At 49.3% G+C, this 19,036-nt stretch overlaps 1 protein-coding gene across 1 annotated transcript; it reads left to right on the top strand.

Moving 5' to 3' along the window:
• Positions 1-3,576: 3,576 nt before the first annotated feature.
• LRRC25 (leucine rich repeat containing 25) lies at positions 3,577-17,164 on the top strand (the record flags this gene model as incomplete). The annotated part of the gene is made up of 3 exons (XM_083594275.1): positions 3,577-3,667; positions 6,861-7,697; positions 16,858-17,164. Coding segments are annotated over exons 2-3 (1,143 nt in total), but the record flags the coding sequence as incomplete, so codon positions are not given.
• Positions 17,165-19,036: the final 1,872 nt, after the last annotated feature.

Here is a 19,036-nt window from a genome sequence, read left to right as displayed (position 1 = left end):
ACATTGATTATTAGGGACGCGGGTGGCGCTGTGGGTTAAACCACAGAGCCTAGGACTTGCCGATCAGAAGGTCGGCGGTTCGAATCCCCGCGATGACGGGATGAGCTCCCGTTGCTTGGTCCCTGCTCCTGCCAACCTAACATTTCGAAAGCACGTCAAAGTGCAAGTAGATAAATAGGTACTGCTCCGGCGGGAAGGTAAACAGCATTTCTGTGCGCTGCTCTGGTTCGCCAGAAGCGGCTTAGTCCTGCTGGCCACATGACCTGGAAGCTGTACGCCGGCTCCCTGGGCCAGTAAAGCGAGATGAGCGCCGCAAACCCAGAGTCGGTCACGACTGGACCTAATAGGTATCTCAAGCCATTTGCCCATGTTTCCATGCAACCAGTCCATGCATAATGTAGGCACCCTATATATCGAAAGGAGCAAACCAGTGATGTTTTAGGGAGCAGGCTAGCAGGCGGGGCCCATGACTTACATCATAGAAGCCTACACAACACAAAACACTATTGCTGTAGATCGGTTTTATTTTATTTGTTTTTTATCTCATATTTTGAAAATGTACATCCCGTTGTTTTTTCCTTTAATTTTTTTAGGGCTCCCCAAGAGAGTGGGGCCCTAAGTTATAGCTTGTTTAGCTTATACCTAAATCCATCACGGGACGCAGCGTAGAAACAGAAGCTTTGTCCAACTCAGCTCTCGAAACCGAAAGCCTAGAGTCTCCTTTCTCCAGCTGCGAATGGCTTTGGCAAGTGGTAAAATGAGGACAGGCTTCTGAGACTGTTTCGGAGGGCTCTGATATGAGCTTCAGCTGTAGCTGATGATCTGTTGTTTTTCGCCAGGGCTTTCCGGGAACCGGGGGGGTGAGGGGGTGTCCCCATAAAAGGAAGTAACCTTTCCTGTGTTCTGCCTCGGAAGAATGTGGTCAAACCAAATGCAAAACTCAGAAGGTTTGCAAAAGAGGAACGCAACTCCAATGGCTAAATGCTGGAGGACAGGCAGATACGACAAATAAATATAAATAGCTACGGGAGACATCACGGCCTCAATATCAAGTTTGCCCCTCATTCACTTTCTCACAAACTCTCTCACAGAATTGTAGAGTTCGAAGGGATCCCAAGAGCAATTTCGTCCTGTCCTTGGCAATGCAGAAAGTGCCTCCGATTCTTAAGAATTCAAAGAAGAAGAAGAAAGACCACACAATTTTGAAACCAGCGGTTAAAATCTGTTCCGGTTGACCCAGTCTGCCATATTGGTTCCAAATGGCGTCCGCTTTGTGATAGGAATGTTGAGGTCTTAGATATATGGTAATGTTCATAAGTGTACCAACCAAGCACGTACAGTGGTACCTCGGGTTACATACGCTTCAGGTTACAGACTCCACTAACCCAGAAATAGTGCTTCAGGTTAAGAACTTTGCTTCAGGATGAGAACAGAAATCGGGCTGTGGCGGCGCGGCGGCAGTGGGAGGCCCCATTAGCTAAAGTGGTGCTTCAGGTTAAGAACAGTTTCAGGTTAAGAACGGACCTCCGGAACGAATTAAGTACTTAACCCGAGGTACCACTGTACATAGATCAGCACAGGAAGACTGACCTGGAACCATTTTGATTCCTAAACTGAGCAAATGTTTTCTCTGCAAGGCCAAAGTGGGAAACCTCCCCATTGTCTCTTTCCTCACAAATCGTGTCTTAAGGGCACATTTAAGATATGAGTAGGGTGTGAGCCTGTGATCTGGCCCAGGAACTAAGTATTTATCACTACAAAAGACTGGCCAGGCTCCCCAGGCAATCCAATCAAGTAACCTGCCAGACAGGAGATAAACAAGGACAGGAGAAAAACAACATTCAAATTTCTGTTTTAAGACCGCCTTTTCTGTGATGTAGGTGTAATGTATCTGAGGGGTGGTCTTAGGTTACACCCCTTCTGTGATGTATGTATGATGTTTCTGGGGGTGATCTTGATCTACAGGGTGGCAATTTCAAAAGTCTTTATAAGGCCTTGCATGCCATTTTTCTGGGTTCCTCCTCCTTTCCTGCGGGTGAGGAGAGCACCCGGTTGCAACAGCTTTAATAAAGATCAGGCTTAATAGCTGCTTTGCTTCTCAATATTCTCTGGTTGGCCTCTGTTATCTTCTCCTACCAATAGGGAACCTATGTAAGGACTCTATATGGGCTCTTGGATACCCCATAAGGGAAAAGGACAATTTTTGGTTACAACAGTTTGGATCGAAACAAAGAAAACAGTTCCCTGATCCTGGGAACCGATGTGCAAAACCTCCTTTATGCGATCTCTTTTCTGTATATATATGTTGTTGTTGCTGAGTCGTTTAGTCGTGTCCGACTCTTCGTGTCCCCATGGACCAGAGCACGCCAGGCACTCCTGTGTTCCACTGCCTCCCGCAGTTTGGTCAAACTCATGCTGGTATCTTCGAGAACACTGTCCCACCATCTCGTCCTCTGTCGTCCCCTTCTCCTTGTGCCCTCCATCTTTCCCAACATCAGGGTTTTTTCCAGGGAGTCTTCTCTTCTCACGAGGTGGCCAAAGTCTTGGAGCCTCAGCTTCAGGATCTGTCCTTCCAGTGAGCACTCAAGGCTGATTTCCTTCAGAACGGAGAGGTTTGATCTTCTTGCAGTCCATGGGACTCTCAAGAGTCTCCTCCAGCACCATAATTCAAAAGCATCCATTCTTCGGCGCTCAGCCTTCTTGATGGTCCAGCTCTCACTTCCATACATCACTACTGGGAAAACCATAGCTTTAACTATACGGACCTTTGTTGGCAAGGTGATATCTCTGCTTTTTAAGATGCTGTCTAGGTTTGTCATTGCTTTTCTCCCAAGAAGCAGGCGTCTTCTAATTTCGTGGCTGCTGTCACCATCTGCAGTGATCATGGAGCCCAAGAAAGTAAAATCTCTCACTGCCTCCATTTCTTCCCCTTCTATTTGCTAGGAGGTGATGGGACCAGTGGCCATGATCTTTGTTTTTTTGATGTTGAGCTTCAGACCATATTTTGCGCTTGTGTGTATATACCGTATTTTTTGCTCTATAAGACTCACTTTTCCCCTCCTAAAAAGTAAGGGGAAATGTGTGTGCGTCTTATGGAGCGAATGCAGGCTGCGCAGCTATCCCAGAAGCCAGAACAGCAAGAGGGATCGCTGCTTTCACTGCGCAGCGATCCCTCTTGCTGTTCTGGCTTCTGAGATTCAGATATTTTTCTTCCTGTTTTCCTCCTCCAAAAACTAGGTGCGTCTTGTGGTCTGGTGCGTCTTATAGAGCGAAAAATACGGTATATTTTGTGTGTGTGTGTGTGTGTGTGTGTGTGTATATATAATTTTCTGTTTTACAATTTAAAATACTCCACCTTAGCTCCTCCCCTCTATTCGACAGGCTCCGCCTCTTGGACCACCAGATCCCATCCTGGCCCCTTGGACCCAGAACCCCCGAAACCGAAACCCCCCAATTCTTGGAGGGCATCTGAACACTGCCTGGCTTGTCGGGTTGAGCAAGGCAAGGTTTCCCCAGAGCAAACTTTCCTTTCTGCTAGTATTTCCTCTCCTGCCTCCCGCCCCCCCCCCAAAAGAGGGAAGTTGAGCTTCTCCTTTTTCCCTCCCCACAAGCGATGTCAAGAGTCCCGAGGCAGAAGGCAGACGTCCGAGATCTCTGCAGGAAGCAGGTAGGGCTAGGGTGTTTTGGGGATTGGTTGAGGGGGCGCTAAGCACAGAATTGAGGGCCTCTCTGCCCTGGAGGGAGGTGGGGGGTCAGTGCTGAAACTGTGAGCTGTTGAGTCAGGCCATTTGGGTCAGTGCTGTTGGCACGGACCGGCAACTCCTCTCACGGGTTTCCCAGCTTGGCGGTGGTAGATGGGCACCGCCAGCCAGGACCTAGAGGTGTCAGGATTCGAACCCAGGACTTCCCACGTGCAAAGGATGAGCTGTGATCCTTCCCGGGAAGGCGTCCCAAGGCCCTAGTCCTCATGAACCCGAATAACCACAGAATCATAGAATCGTACTCCAGTTTGCTGCAGGGCAGGAATCTCAGCTTAAAGCATCCGTGGCAGACGGCCGCACGACCTCTGCCTGAAAACCTCCAAGGAAGGAGAGTCCACCATCTGAGTCGGAATCTCCTCTCTCATGACTTGAAGCCGTGGGTTCGAGTCCTGCCCTCCAGAGCAGGGGAAAACAAGCTTGCTCCCTCTTCCGTGTGACAGCCCTTGAGATATTTGAAAAGGACTTTCATATCTCCTCTTTCCCGGGCAAAACATACCTAGCTCCTTCAACCGTTCCTCATCAGGCTTGGTTTCCAGACCGTTGGCCGCCCTCCTCTGCACACTTTCCTGCTTGTCCGTACCCTTCTTAAAATGGGGCGCCCAGAACTGGACACAGTATTCCAGGTGTGGTCTGACCAAGGCAGAACAGAGAGGGACTCTTACTTCGCGCTGGTGCAAACGGAGGACGCTGCCTTATCAGTCTTGTCCAGACTGACCAGTAGCAACTCTCATGGGGTTTCCGCAGCGCCTGGGATGGGCGTAGCCTGGAGAGAGATTCAAGGGCCAGGGAGAGGAGTTTGGGGGCCAACTCCACCCGCCGCCGCTGCCTTAAGAGTATGAGATTCACCTTCCTGAATCAGGTCCCCATCGCAGGCAGCAAATGTCATGCTCTCCTATCATTGCAAAACGCATCTCCCATTGGCCTCACGCCAAGGCTTCTGGGAGTTGTTTTTTATTTATTTATTTATTTATTATTATTATTATTATTATTATTATTATTATTATTAATTTTACAAGGTTGTTAATTGCACTTCACCTATTACAGCCTTTGTAGGAATGGATTCCAAGTATCGTTGAATTTGTCCATGTTTATATGTTGTTCAGGGACGCAGGTGGCGCTGTGGGTTAAACCACAGAGCCTAGGACTTGCCGATCAGAAGGTCGGCGGTTCGAATCCCCACGACGGGGTGAGCTCCCGTTGCTCGGTCCCTGCTCCTGCCAACCTAGCAGTTCAAAAGCACGTCAAAGTGCAAGTAGATAAACAGGTACCGCTCTGGCGGGAAGGTAAACTGTGTTTCCGTGAGCTGCTCTGGTTCACCAGAAGCGGCTTAGTCCTGCTGGCCACATGACCCGGAAGCTGTACGCCGGCTCCCTCGGCCAATAAAGCGAGATGAGCGCCCCAACCCCAGAGTCGGTCACGACTGGACCTAATGGTCAGGGGTCCCTTTACCTTTACTTTATATGTTGTTCATATGTTGTGAGTTTGTGTAAGTTTTTGATCCAGTCGTAGAAGGGAGCCGCATTTTAATTTTCCCAATTCAACAGGATCAGCCTTTTTTGCCGCGCTTAAGGCAGCCATAGGCAACCTTTGACCCTCCAGATGTTTTGGGTTTTTTATTTTTTTTATTAATTTTCACAAAATTACAAACAAAACAAACAGATAAACAAACAGGCATAGATCATAACCTTCTTAAAATTACACTTATAAACATTGTTAAGTGACTTCCTCGCTTCCCCTTGGTTGAATTTCCATACACTTCCTTTTAACGGTTTTCCAAATCAAAGTTCTTATGAAATTTCACTTGAACATTAACATCCTTATATCCCTTAATTTTAAAATTAAACATATTGATTCATCACTTAACTTATATAAAATCCTAAGCCAATTAAATACCCGCAAGCTGTTTCCAATTAATTTAATTTTACATGTTTAACTAAATAATCATTAAATTTTGTCCATTCTTCCTGATACTCCTCCTCCTTCTGGTCGCGGACTCTTCCGGTTAGGTCGGCTAGCTCCGAAAATGCCATCATCTTCATCTGCCGGCCCTCCAGATGTTTTGGACTACAATTCCCATCATCCCTGACCACCGGTCCTGTTAGCTAGGGATCATGGGAGTTGTAGTCCCAAAACATCTGGAGGGCCGAAGGTTGCCTATGCCTGGGTTAAAGACACAGAGAGTCCATTTGTATTGTCCTTTTCGTAAGGTTCCACGTGCTGGGCATACAATTCAAGAGGATATTTTGCTCTGTAAATGTAAGGTTGTTCCGTACGGTTCTGTGGACGGTTTCAGTTACCTTCGGCCGAAAATCTTTCAATACAGTGGTACCTCGTGTTAAGTACTTAATTCGTTCCAGAGGTCTGTACTTAACCTGAAACTGTTCTTAACCTGAAGCACCACTTTAGCTAATGGGGCCTCCTGCTGCTGCCGCGCCACCGGAGCACAATTTCTGTTCTTCTGAAGCAAAGTCCTTAACCTGAAGCACTATTTCTGGGTTAGCGGAGTTTGTAACCTGAAGCATATGTAACCTGAAGCGTATGTAAGCTGAGGGAGATAAAAGCCCATGGATCCTCAGGAATTTTGCATTGGGTCACCCCAAATTCACCATCCGATCACATAGCATGTCCATGGCTACAGCCTGCACCAAAAAAAACCATGCACCCACTGTTGCGTGGGGCCGCAATGGCGCAAAAATGTGGTTACAAAACACGGATCCACACGGATCCTCAGGATTTTTGCATTGGGCTACCCCAAACTCACCATCAAACCACGTCTGTGGCCACAGCATGAACCACAAAAAATATTCATCCACTGTTTCGTTCAGAATATTTGTTTTCTTGTTTTCCTTCTCTAAAAACTAGGTGTGTCTTATGGAGCGAAAAACACGGTATCAGTCTAGATGACTCTTGTGGTTGCTTCAAGTGCCACAACTCCATGATTCATCTAAGAAGTGGGAACTGACCCAAATTGGCTCCACGCTTGGGCCTGACCAGGGAACGATGGGAAGGGGTCTTCACTGCCAACAGGACCCCCTGCCAACCTTCCCTTCCCCACATTCACCGCGGCCCCCTCCCCCTTTCCAAATTGTGTCTCCGCAGGATGTGGCGAATCCTGGTGACTGCCATCTTCTGCCTCCTCGCCCGGCCTGCGTACCCCAAGTGCCCTTTGTCCAACCAAACCCACCCCCCGGAGAATCTGGCCCGGTTCTTCCGGGACTCTGCGGATACGCTGGCACTCGCCGGCTGCGGAATCCCTGAAATCCCTGACGACGCCACTTTGGGGCCCCGGGTGGAAGAGCTGGACTTGTCCGGGAACGACCTCCGATACTTGCCGGACGGTTTCCTGAGCCGCGCCGCCAAGGTGAGAAAGCTCTGCCTGTCGAACATCAGCCTGCAGGAACTAGCTCCCCAGTTCTTCGCCAATGCGTCCGGGCTGCAGGAGCTGTGGCTGGAGAAGAACCCCCTCCGCTGGGTGCCAACCGGGGCGTTCCACGGCTGCCTGGAGAAACTCGCCGTGGATTGCCAGTGCGCTGTGTCCGAGAGCGTCCTGTTCTATTGCCAAAACTGCTCCGCCGACACCGACTGCCGATGCTTCACCTCGGAAGGCCAGGCCCTAAATGTGAGCGACTTCCACGCCCAACAGTGCCAAGGCATGCCCGGTTCGCTCTATGCCGCCATCGTGGTGCCCATTGTGGCTGTGGTCCTCCTCGCCGGACTAGCTTATTTCCTGATCCGGAGGAAGAAGGGAGCTCCCATCAGCCACAGCAAGAGGGGCTCCTCTGCGTCCGAGGGGGTTCACGGGCAGCCGCGGTACATCAGCCACACCGGTCCGCAGGGCGAAGGGGGCCACGGCTGCCATGCCAACTACGAAAACATCGACCACGGGGCCGGAGCCAGGCAAGGCAAGCGGCGGGCCAGCAAGCCGTTGACAAGCAGGTAAGCTTTTTCTTTTAAAAAATGGTTTCATTTTTGCCTTCTTGGTTCCTGAAAACCTTAAGGAAGAATGGGGATTTTTTTTTATATATAATAATAATAATAGTAATAATAATTTATTATTTATACCCCGCCCATCTGGCTGGGCCTCCCCAGCCACTCTGGGTGGCTTCCATAGAAACCAAAAATACAGTAAAATATCACACGTTAAAAACTTCCCTGAACAGGGCTGCCTTAAGATGTCTTCTGAATGTCAGGTAGTTGTTTATCGCTTTGACATCTGCTGGGAGGGCGTTCCACAGGGCGGGCGCCACTACCGAGAAGGCCCTCTGCCTGGTTCCCTGTAGCTTTGCTTCTCGCAATGAGGGAACCGCCAGAAGGCCCTCGGCGCTGGACCTCAGCGTCCAGGCAGAATGATGGGGGTGGAGACGCTCCTTCAGGTATACTGGACCAGAGTGGTGCATGCTCTAGCTATCTCTCGCTTGGACTACTGCAATGCACTCTATGTGGGGCTACCTTTGAAGGTGACCCGGAAACGACAACTAATCCAGAATGTGGCAGCTAGACTGGTGACTGGGAGCGGCTGCTGAGACCACATAACACCGGCCTGCAAAGACCTACATTGGCTCCCAGTATGTTTCCGAGCACAATTCAAAGTGTTGGTGCTGACCTTCAAAGCCCTAAACGGCCTCAGCCCAGTATATCTGAAGGAGCGTCTCCACCCCCATCATTCTGCCCGGACACTGAGGTCCAGCTCCAAGGGCCTTCTGGCGGTTCCCTCGCTACGAGAAGCCAAGTTACAGGGAACCAGGCAGAGGGCCTTCTCGGAGGTGGCACCTGCCCTGTGGAACGTCCTCCCACCAGATGTCAAAGAGAAAAATAACTACCAAACTTTTAGAAGACATCTGAAGGCAGCCCTGTTTAGGGAAGCTTTTAATGTTTAATAGGTTATTGTATTTTAGTGTTTTGTTGGAAGCCGCCCAGAGTGGCTGGGGGGACCCAGCCAGATGGGCGGGGTATAAATAATAAATTATTTATACATTCATTTATTTATTTAGGAGACCACTGCTGATGAAAAACATGTTGGGATATTTGACTCTGTGTGAAGCTGCACAGAATGGCACGTAGTCATAAATCCCAACTTGTTTACTTTAAGTAACCAAGTTACTAGTAGCAGCGCCTTGTTCCTGCTTCGTCCATCATGCCTGCAACTGATTGTTTTCTGGAACTCTGCTTATGCTCTGCTAAGGTCTGGCTAAGGTCCTGCAACAGGTCAAATCTGCAAAACACCAATAAAACATTAGCAGGATTTTAACATTTCTTGTACAGTGGTACCTCAGGATGCAAATGGGATCCGTTCCGGAGGCCCGTTCGCTTCCTGAACAGAACGTAAGATGCAACAGCGCGTCCGCGCATGCGCGGGTCGCGTTTTGCCGCTTCCGCGCATGCGCGTGACGTCATTTTGACCATCTGCGCATGCGCGAGCGGCGAAACCCGGAAGTAATGCACTCCGTTACTTCCGGGTCGCCACGGAGCGCAACCCAAAAGCACTTATCCTGAAGCGTATTTATCCCAAGGTATGACTGTAATGTAACAACCACTTTGGATAATATGGACAGGTACAAAACATAGATTATGAAATAATATGCAGTTGAAAAGACCCGTGGAAGGGTCTCGAGATTTAGAGAAATCTCTCTATATGGATGCGCAATCTGGTATTGTTATAAATTTTTATTTGAAAAACCGAATGAAAGCGATTTCAAAAAATAAGTTAATTTATTGCTGAATGTTTCAGTTTTGCAAACGTCACATAAAAACAGAAAACAGATGGCGATGGAGGGCTTAATGGCAAATTCAAGATATTTTTTAAACTTTTTTTAAAAAAGCATTTTCGTAGCATTTTTAATATGAGTCTAGAAGGGGAAGAAATGGAGGCAGTGAGAGATTTTACTTTCTTGGGCTCCATGATCACTGCAGATGGTGACAGCAGCCACGAAATTAAAAGACGCCTGCTTCTTGGGAGAAAAGCAATGACAAACCTAGACAGCACCTTAAAAAGCAGAGACATCACCTTGCCAACAAAGGTCCGTATACCGTAGTTAAAGTTATGGTTTTCCCAGTAGTGCTGTATGGAAGTGAGAGCTGGACCATAAAGAAGGCTGATCACCGAAGAATGGATGCTTTTGAATTCTGGTGCTGGAGGAGACTCTTGAGAGTCCCATGGACTGCAAGAAGATCAAACCTCTCCATCCATAAGGAAATCAGCCCTGAGTGCTCCCTGGAAGGACAGATCCTGAAGCTGAGGCGCCAATACTTTGGACACCTCAGGAGAAGAGAAGACTCCCTTGAAAAGACCCTGATGTTGGGAAAGATGGAGGGCACAAGGAGAAGGGGACGACAGAGGACGAGATGGTGGGACAGTGTTCTCGAAGCTACCAGCATGAGTTTGACCAAACTGCGGGAGGCAGTGGAAGACAGGAGTGCCTGGTGTGCTCTGGTCCAGGGGGTCATGAAGAGGCGGACATGCTGAAACGACTAAACAACGACAAAGCTTCCACCTGGGAGGCCCCCAAGGTCACATCCAGGGGGTTCAAATCTTGGGGGGGGGCAGTGTCCTAGGGAACTGTCTCCCTGGTTTTGTCTATTTTCCTCCTGACTCAACTCCCAGGAACTTCTCCATTCCGGTCAAAACACGGCTTGCAAACTTGCCCATAGGTTCGGTTTCTCAAACTTAGGTCTCCAGCTTTTGATGGGACTACAACTCCCATCATCCCTAGCTAGCAGGACCAGTGGTCAGGGATGATGGGAATTGTAGTCCGAATACAGCTGGAGGGCCACGTTTTGCGAGAACCTGATTTAGAAAGTGAAAGAGAGGTGTCAGCAGACCTTAACTCCGAAGCAGGAAGTCCATACTTCCTCCAAAACACTTCCCTCCAGCCCAGAGGTCAACCGAAGAGAAAAACCCAAATGCAAACTCTCTTAAAATGCTGACTATTAGCAATTTGGGCTGCGGCGCCTGCGGAGGAGCTGGCTTTGCAGAAGAAGCTGAGGCAGAAACGAGATTTCGCCTGCGGTTTTTAAATGAGCGGCAGGGATCTTGTTTGTGCTCCGTTTGCAGAGAAGCAGAAGGCAGCTGTCTTCTGAAAGCAAGTAGCAAAAAAAGGCAGCTGTCTTATTTGCACAGTGCGTCGGAGAGCGGCGGAACTCACCGCCACAGGAACCAGGGACGCCCAGCAACTCGGAGAGCTTTTAAAAAGGATCAGACCACATGCACAAAGGATCAAGGCTCTCCACAGTTACTAGCCACAGTTCCTCAGCTGCTGATGGCATGTGGGTCTTGTATTTTCTTTTCCAAATTTTTAAATTCATTTTATAACACTAATAAACAACACAAACAGAAAAACAAACAATGCAAACAAATTCTTGTCTTACCCTTCTTTTTTCTAAACATTGTTAAGTGAGCTTCCCCAAGCCCCCCCATCTGATTTTCATTTTACCTTATCTTTAGCAGTTTACATATACATTGGTACCTCGGGTTACAGACGCTTCAGATTACAGACTCCGCTAATCCAGAAATAGTACCTCGGATTAAGAACTTTGCTTCAGGATGAGAACAGAAATCACGCGGTGGCGGCAGCAGGAGGCCCCATTAGCTAAAGTGGTGCTTCAGGTTAAGAACAGTTTCAGGTTAAGAACAGACCTCCGGAATGAATTAAGTACTTAACCCGAGGTACCATTGTATCATAATTTTTAACCATTTTTTAATCACGCTTACTTTTACCATTAAAATCTTCACATATTATCCCTTACAAATAATACTATTTTAAAATACACTCTCTTCAAACCCTACAGCCTATATCCACTTCCAAAGCTATTTTAAGATTTAAATATTAACATTTTTTTCCCTTCAAATATTCTTTAAACTTCTTCCAATCATCTTCCACCGTCTCTTCTCTCTGGTCTCGGAGTCTCCCGGTCAGTTTGGCAAGTTCCATATAGTCCATCATCTTCATCTGCCATTCTTTGATAGTTGGTACATGTGGATCTTAAAAGAGCCATCTTGTTGGTGACTGTGATGACAGGATTCTGAGCTGTGCTGAGCCCCCTTGGGCCTCATCCAGCTCCTTGTAGGGCTCTCCTTAGTTTCATTTTGTTGTTGTTGTTTAGTCGTTTAGTCGTGTCCGCCTCTTCATGACCCCCTGGACCAGAGCACACCAGGCCCTCCTGTCTTCCACTGCCTCCCACAGTTTGGTCAAACCCATGCTGGTAGCTTCAAGAACACTGTCCCACCATCTCGTCCTCTGTCGTCCCCTTCTCCTTGCGCCCTCCATCTTCCCCAACATCAGTGTCTTTTCTCATGAGGTGGCCAAAGTACGTTTCCGAGCACAATTCAAAGTGTTGGTGCTGACCTTTAAAGCCCTAAACGGCCCAGTAGACCTGAAGGAGCGTCTCCACCTCCATGGTTCAGCCCAGACACTGAGGTCCAGCGCCGAAGGCCTTCTGGCGGTTCCCTACCTGTGAGAAGCCAGGTTGCAGGGAACCAGGCAGAGGGCCTTCTCGGTGATGGTGCCCGCCCTGTGGAATGCCCTCCCACCAGATGTCAAAGAGAAAAACAACTACCAAACTTTTAGAAGACATCTGAAGGTAGCCCTGTTTAGGGAAGCTTTTAATGTTTGATGTATTAGAGTATTTTAATATTTATTTGAAAGCCGCCCAGAGTGGCTGGGGAAGCCCAGGCAGATGGGCGGGGTATAAATAATAAATTATTATTATTATATTATTATTAAAGTCTTGGAGCCTCAGCTTCAGGATCTGTCCTTCCAGTCAGCACTCAGGGCTGATTTCCTTCCGAATGGAGAGGTTTGATCTTCTTGCAGTCCATGGGATTCTCAAGAGTCTCCTCCAGCACCAGAATTCAAAAGCATCCATTCTTCCGCGATCAGCCTTCTTTATGGTCCAGCTCTCACTTCCATACATCACTACTGGGAAAACCATAGCTTTAACTATACGGACCTTTGTCGGCAAGGTGATGTCTCTGCTTTTTAAGATGCTGTCTAGGTTTGTCATTGCTTTTCTCCCAAGAAGCAGGCGTAACGGAGTCTCCATGGGCAGAGGCAGTCTACCTTAGAGTGGCAGTGAACAAGAGTGGGAGAAGTCGGTGGCTCCCACATCCTCTTGGGGCTCCTCATTTAGGGCATCTGTGAGGACAAGAATGCCGGATCCAGAGGGTCTCTTTTTAGATTCCCCGCTTTCAGAATTTGCACCCGAATTTTGCAATGTGAGCTCCCCAACCCACCAGTGGGCCCCCCAAAATAGCATATATTGTGGGGAGAGCAAGCCAAACACATATATCCCTGAGAATATTATGCAGCCCATTAGAGGAAATTGTGAAAATGTGTACCTGCTAGCAGAACTGTCTGTGTACAACAGTTCAATTTGGTGAATTTTCGCGATGATCTTTCATTTCTTATTTTTGAAAATTGCAGTAGATTTGGGAAATGAGAGAAATGAACAGAAAGTAAAACTGCTTATAGAGGAATGTATTGAGAGGGAAAGCCACAGAGATGTTGAATGGCTGTCCATTTTGGACAGGGCTAGGAGGTCACCCCAGGCTGTGCGTTGCGTAATCTGGTGGTGTCAGAAGTGGTGTAGGGGAACGAAAGCAGTGGATCTGACCCCTGTACCTGCCCCCAACAGAGCAAACCAAGGGGCGTCCATTGTGGTGGCAGAGAGCACCGTATTTTTCGCTCTATAAGACGCACCAGACCACAAGGCGCACCTAGTTTTTGGAGGAGGAAGACATGAAAAAAATATTCTGGATCTCAGAAACCAGAACAGCAAGAGGGATCGCTGCGCAGTGAAAGCAGCAATCCCTCTTGCTGTTCTGGCTTCTGGGATAGCTGCGCAGCCTGCATTCGCTCCATAAGACGCAAGCAAGACCCTGCTTTTGACATATACGCCCTCAAAGAACCCCAGAATTACTAGTTATCCTCTACATTTAATACCACCCACTTATAAATAAAGCTCTTTGTTTACTGCATTAAAGTGCTTGTAACCTGTAATGGTGTTTTGCTGACACTGTGATGCCCCATTGGTTGGGTTTTTAGGGGACGAACCCTGATTGGTTGGGACGGACTTTTCAGATAAGAGGTACCGTATTTTTCGCTCTATAAGACCACAAGGCGCACCTAGTTTTGGAGGAGGAAAACAAGAAAAAAATATTCTGGATCTCAGAAACCAGAACAGCAAGAGGGATCGCTGTGCAGTGAAAGCAGCAATCCCTCTTGCTGTTCTGGCTTCTGGGATAGCTGCACAGCCTGCATTCGCTCCATAAGACACACACACATTTCCCCTTACTTTTTAGGAGGGAAAAAGTGAGTCTTATAGAGCAAAAAATACGGTATTATATCTAGGAAGCGGAAGGGGCAAGCAAAATAGCAGGGAGGATTGGTATATATAGAGACACATTTCCCCTTACTTTTTAGGAGTGGAAAAGTGAATCTTATAGAGCAAAAAATACGGTAATTTTTCTCTTCCACAGCTAGCAATTCCAATTGTTGCTGAGTCACAGAGACTCTTGGATGTTGAGGCAGGAACTTGCGAGCCGAGCTGCGGTGCGCACCCGTTCCAAAGGTGGCGGGAGAGTCACACGCCCATCCCAAGATAGCTCACGCTCTTAGCTAATTTCCGATGGGGCAATTTGCTCGCTCTGAGCTGACAGGAAAAGATGTGGGTTTTTTTTTTTTTTGCGCGTGTGTGCAAATCCACAGGGTGCAACTCAGCCACTTGTTCCAAAGAAACTGGGAGGGGCTGCAGCCCATGAGAGGAGTGCTTGCTTGGCATGTAGAAGGCACCGGGTTCAAGCAGGTCGCCTCAAATTTCAGCAGCGACACCAAAATCAAGCCCGTTTCAGTTGCAGCACCCGTCATGTTCCACCTGAGGCCCAGCCTGACCATTGGGAAAAGACTTTCAGGCTGAGACCCTACCTGCCCGCAGACTGTCTTGCCAGAGTGGTGCATGCTCTAGTTATCTACTGCTTGGACTACTGCAATGCGCTCTACGTGGGGCTGCCTTTGAAGGTGACCCAGAAACTGCAATTAATCCAGAATGCGGCAGCTAGACTGGGGACTGGGAGCGGCCGCCGAGACCATATAACACCAGTCCTGAGAGATCTGCATTGGCTCCCAGTACGTTTCCGAGCACAATTCAAAGTGTTGGTGCTGACCTTGAAAGCCCTAAATGGCCTCAGTCCAGTATACCTGAAGGAGCGTCTCCACCCCCATCGTTCTGCCCAGACACTTAGATCCATTGTCGAGGGCCTTCTGGTGGTTCCCTCGCTGCAAGAAACCAAGTTACAGGGAACCCGGTAGTGGCACCCAACCTGTGGAATGCCCTCCCTTCAGATGTGAAGGAAATAAGCATCTATCTTCTCTTTAAAAGACATCTGAAGGCAGCCCTGTTTAGGGAAGTTTTTAATAAACCACAGAGCCTAGGACTTGCCGATCTGAAGGTCAGCGGTTCGAATCCCCGCGACGGGGTGAGCTCTCCTATTGCTCGGTCCCTGCTCCTGCCAACTTAGCAGTTTGAAAGCACGTTAAAGTGCAAGTAGGTAAATAGGTACCGCTCCAGCAGGAAGGTAAACGGCGTTTCCATGCGCTGCTCTGGTTCGCCAGAAGCGGCTTAGTACTGCTGGCCACATGACCTGGAAGCTGTACGCCGGCTCCCTTGGCCAGTAAAGCAAGATGAGCGTGCAACCCCAGAGTCGGTCATGACTGGACCTAATGGTCAGGGGTGCCTTTACCTTCACCTAATGCTGTATTGTTTTTAGCACTTGATTGGGAACCGCCCAGAGTGGCTGGGGAAACTCAGCCACATGGGCGGGGTATAAATAATAAATTATTATTATTATTATTATTATTATTATTATTATTATTATTATTATTTCTGCCTTAAACCCTGGGCAACCTCTGCCAGTCTGTGTCGACAGCATTGGCAGCATCCTTTGGCCTTAAATCATGAGGACCAGAATCTTGCTTTATCATGAAGGAAAGGACCATAGTTCACTGCTTGGCACAGAGAGGGTCTGCAGTTCAGTTTCCCAGACATTGTTGGGAAGGGGTTAAAGGGACCCCTGACCATTAGGTCCAGTCGTGGCCGACTCTGGGGTTGCGGCGCTCATCTCGCTTTACTGGCCGAGGGAGCCGGTGTACAGCTTCCGGGTCATGTGGCCAGCAGGACTAAGCCGCTTCTGGCAAACCAGAGCAGCGCACGGAAACGCCGTTTACCTTCCCGCCAGAGCGGTACCTATTTATCCACTTGCACTTTGTGCTTTTGAACTGCTAGGTTGGCAGGAGCAGGGACTGAGCAACGGGAGCTCACCCTGTCGCGGGGATTCGAACCGCCAACCTTCTGATCGGCAAGCCCTAGGCTCTGTGGTTTAACCCACAGCGCCACCCGCGTCCTGCTGGGAAGAGGTTGCCTGTCCCCCAAACCCCCCAAAACCTGGAGAGCTGCTGCCAGTCAGTGTGGACAGCTAGATAGGACAAGGTGAGCCAGTCTTTCTGTTTGTGGTTGTCTCAAGAAGCGACAGAGCGCACCGCCGGGGCGTGAAGTCGAATCGTTGCATTGGCAGCGCCGGTGACCTTCTCGGGGTGCAAGTCCTGGCCGTGTGTCTGGAGGTCCTGGGCTGTCCAGATGACAAGACCCCCCTCTCGGCCTCAAATATGGGGTCCGAAGGAAAGCAGAGCAAGGCGTTTGACACCAGCTTGGCTGCAGAAGTTGCTGGAAGGAGGCGTACAAGGTGCCGTCCAACTGCCTTAGGGACTATGCTCCAGATTTGTGTAGGACCACAGATATGTCCCCCCCAACCACATTTTGGAGAAACGCTGTCCCAGAAATTGCGGCCAACTTCTTTGCAGAATTTCAGTTTCCCATGGACCCCCTTGTCTTTCCCATGGCTCCTTCGCTTGCTCGGGAGCCAAGGGAAATTTGGGAGCCAAGGGAAGTTTGGAGTCGCTTTGTAGCAAAGGGCCCTGAAATTCATTTAACAACGAACAAACACTCGAAGTAGAAGAAAGGAAAGCGGTGACTCAGGAAGGGAGGCACAAAAACAAAAAAACGAAAACAAAACCCAATTCCTTTAATTTCTTCCTTTTGTCCACAGGATGAGCCCCGGAGCCCCCGATCCGGACGTCCCCCACGACGACCAGCCCGTCTATGCCAACACTCAGGATCTGTATTACAACTACTGTGGGGGCCCCCCTCGGGAAACGCCGAGGAGGACATTTATATTGTTCCTGATCAGTGACCCACATAAACCCCAACACCGGCTGGCTCCCCACCCCATTGCATCTGATGGTTTTATGGCAACTGGTGTATTCAATGCTTCTCTGGTGGAATACAGCCCCCCCCCAATTCCTTCCTTCCCTCCTTCCCTCCCCCACCCCTCCCCTTCCTTCCTCTTCTCTCCCTTCCCTCCCTCCCTCCCTCTCTCTCTCCCTCCCTCCTTTCTCATCTTACTTTCCTTCCTTCCTTCCCTCCCTCCCTCCCTCCCTCCTTCCTTCTTCCTCCTCCCTCCCTCCCTCCTTCTCATCCTTACTTTCTTCCTTCCTTCCTTCCTTCCTTCCTTCCTTCCTTCCTTCCTTCCTTCCTTCTTTCCCCCTCCCTCCCTCTCTCCTTTCTCATCTTACTTTTCCTTCCTTCCTTCCTTCCTTCCTTCCTTCCTTCCTTCCTTCCTTCCTTCCTTCCTTCCCTCCCTCCCTCCCTCCCTCCCTCCCTCCCTCCCTCCCTCCCTCCTTCCTTCTTCCTCCTCCCTCCCTTCTCATCTTACTTTTCCTTCCTTCCTTCCTTCCTTCCTTCCTTCCTTCCTTCCTTCCTTCCCTCCCTCCCTCCCTCCCTCCTTCCTCCTTCCTCCTCCCTCCCTTCTCATCTTACTTTTCCTTCCTTCCTTCCTTCCTTCCTTCCTTCCTTCCTTCCTTCCTTCCCTCCCTCCCTCCCTCCCTCCTTCCTCCTTCCTCCTCCCTCCCTTCTCATCTTACTTTTCCTTCCTTCCTTCCTTCCTTCCTTCCTTCCTTCCTTCCTTCCTTCCTTCCTTCCCTCCCTCCCTCCCTCCCTCCCTCCCTCCCTCCCTCCTTCCTCCTTCCTCCTCCCTCCCTTCTCATCTTACTTTTCCTTCCTTCCTTCCTTCCTTCCTTCCTTCCTTCCTTCCTTCCTTCCCTCCCTCCCTCCCTCCCTCCCTCCCTCCCTCCTTCCTCCTTCCTCCTCCCCCCTCCCTTCTCATCTTACTTTTCCTTCCTTCCTTCCTTCCTTCCTTCCTTCCTTCCTTCCTTCCTTCCTTCTTTCTTTCCTTCCTTCCTTCCTTCCTTCCTTCCTTCCTTCCCTCCCTCCCTCCCTCCCCCTTCCTTCCTCCTCCCTCCCTCCCTCCCTCCCACCTTCCTTCCTTCCTTCCTTACTTCTCCCACCCTCCCACCTCTCCCCTCCCTCTCCCTCCCTCCCTTCCTTCCTCCTCCTCCTCCTTCCTCCCTCCCTCCCTCCCTCCCTCCCTCCCTCTCTTTCTTTCTTTCTTTCCACCTTTAAACAGAACCTTGGAATGGCAGAGTTGTAAGGGGTCCCAAGAGTCCTCTAGTCCACCCCTTGGAATGCAGGTCTCCCTGACGGGTGGCCGCGCAACCTCTTTTTTCCGAAAACCTCCAAGGAAGGAACCCACAACCACCAGGAAGTGCTTTCTAACGCTTAAATCGCTTAAATTGGGATTCCTTCTCGAATCCGTTGGTTTGCGTCCTATGTGCGCAGTTCCCCTCTTTGGCCCACGGGGGGCAGCCTTCCCACGCTATCATGGGACCATCTCTGACATCGGAAGTGTAGATCTCTGTAAGCAAAGTGTCACGGAATCCTTGGATTGGGACCCCGAGGGCCAAATAGCACAAACCTGTGCGATGCTGCACGAAGCGCAACTCTGCACCTGCGCATTTCATGATGCATTTGTGCTAGCGCATGGGCATCGTTATTGAGGGGAAGTGCGTGGAACAGGTCTCGGTGTTTCGATTTCTGGGAATGGAGTTGAGAGACGACCTAACCTGGGGAGAAAACAACAAAGACCCGATGAAGAGAGCACAGCAGAGGTTATATTTTCCGGAAAAATAATCTCTCAAAGGACCTGTTGATGGCATTTTACCATTGTACTGTGGAGAGTGTATTAACTTATGGTCTGTGTGTGTGGTTTGGGAGCTGCACGGTCAGGGGAAAAACAATGCTGTCCAGGGTTATAAAGACTGCGGAGAGAATAATTGGGTGCACTCTTCCCACCTTGGATAAAATCTACTCTTCCAGGTGCCATAAGAAAG

The sequence above is a fragment of the Podarcis filfolensis genome (genome assembly GCF_964270895.1).
Source record: "Podarcis filfolensis genome assembly, chromosome: 18".
NCBI lineage: Eukaryota > Metazoa > Chordata > Lepidosauria > Squamata > Lacertidae > Podarcis > Podarcis filfolensis.
This window is presented reverse-complemented; position numbering and strand designations above follow the sequence as displayed.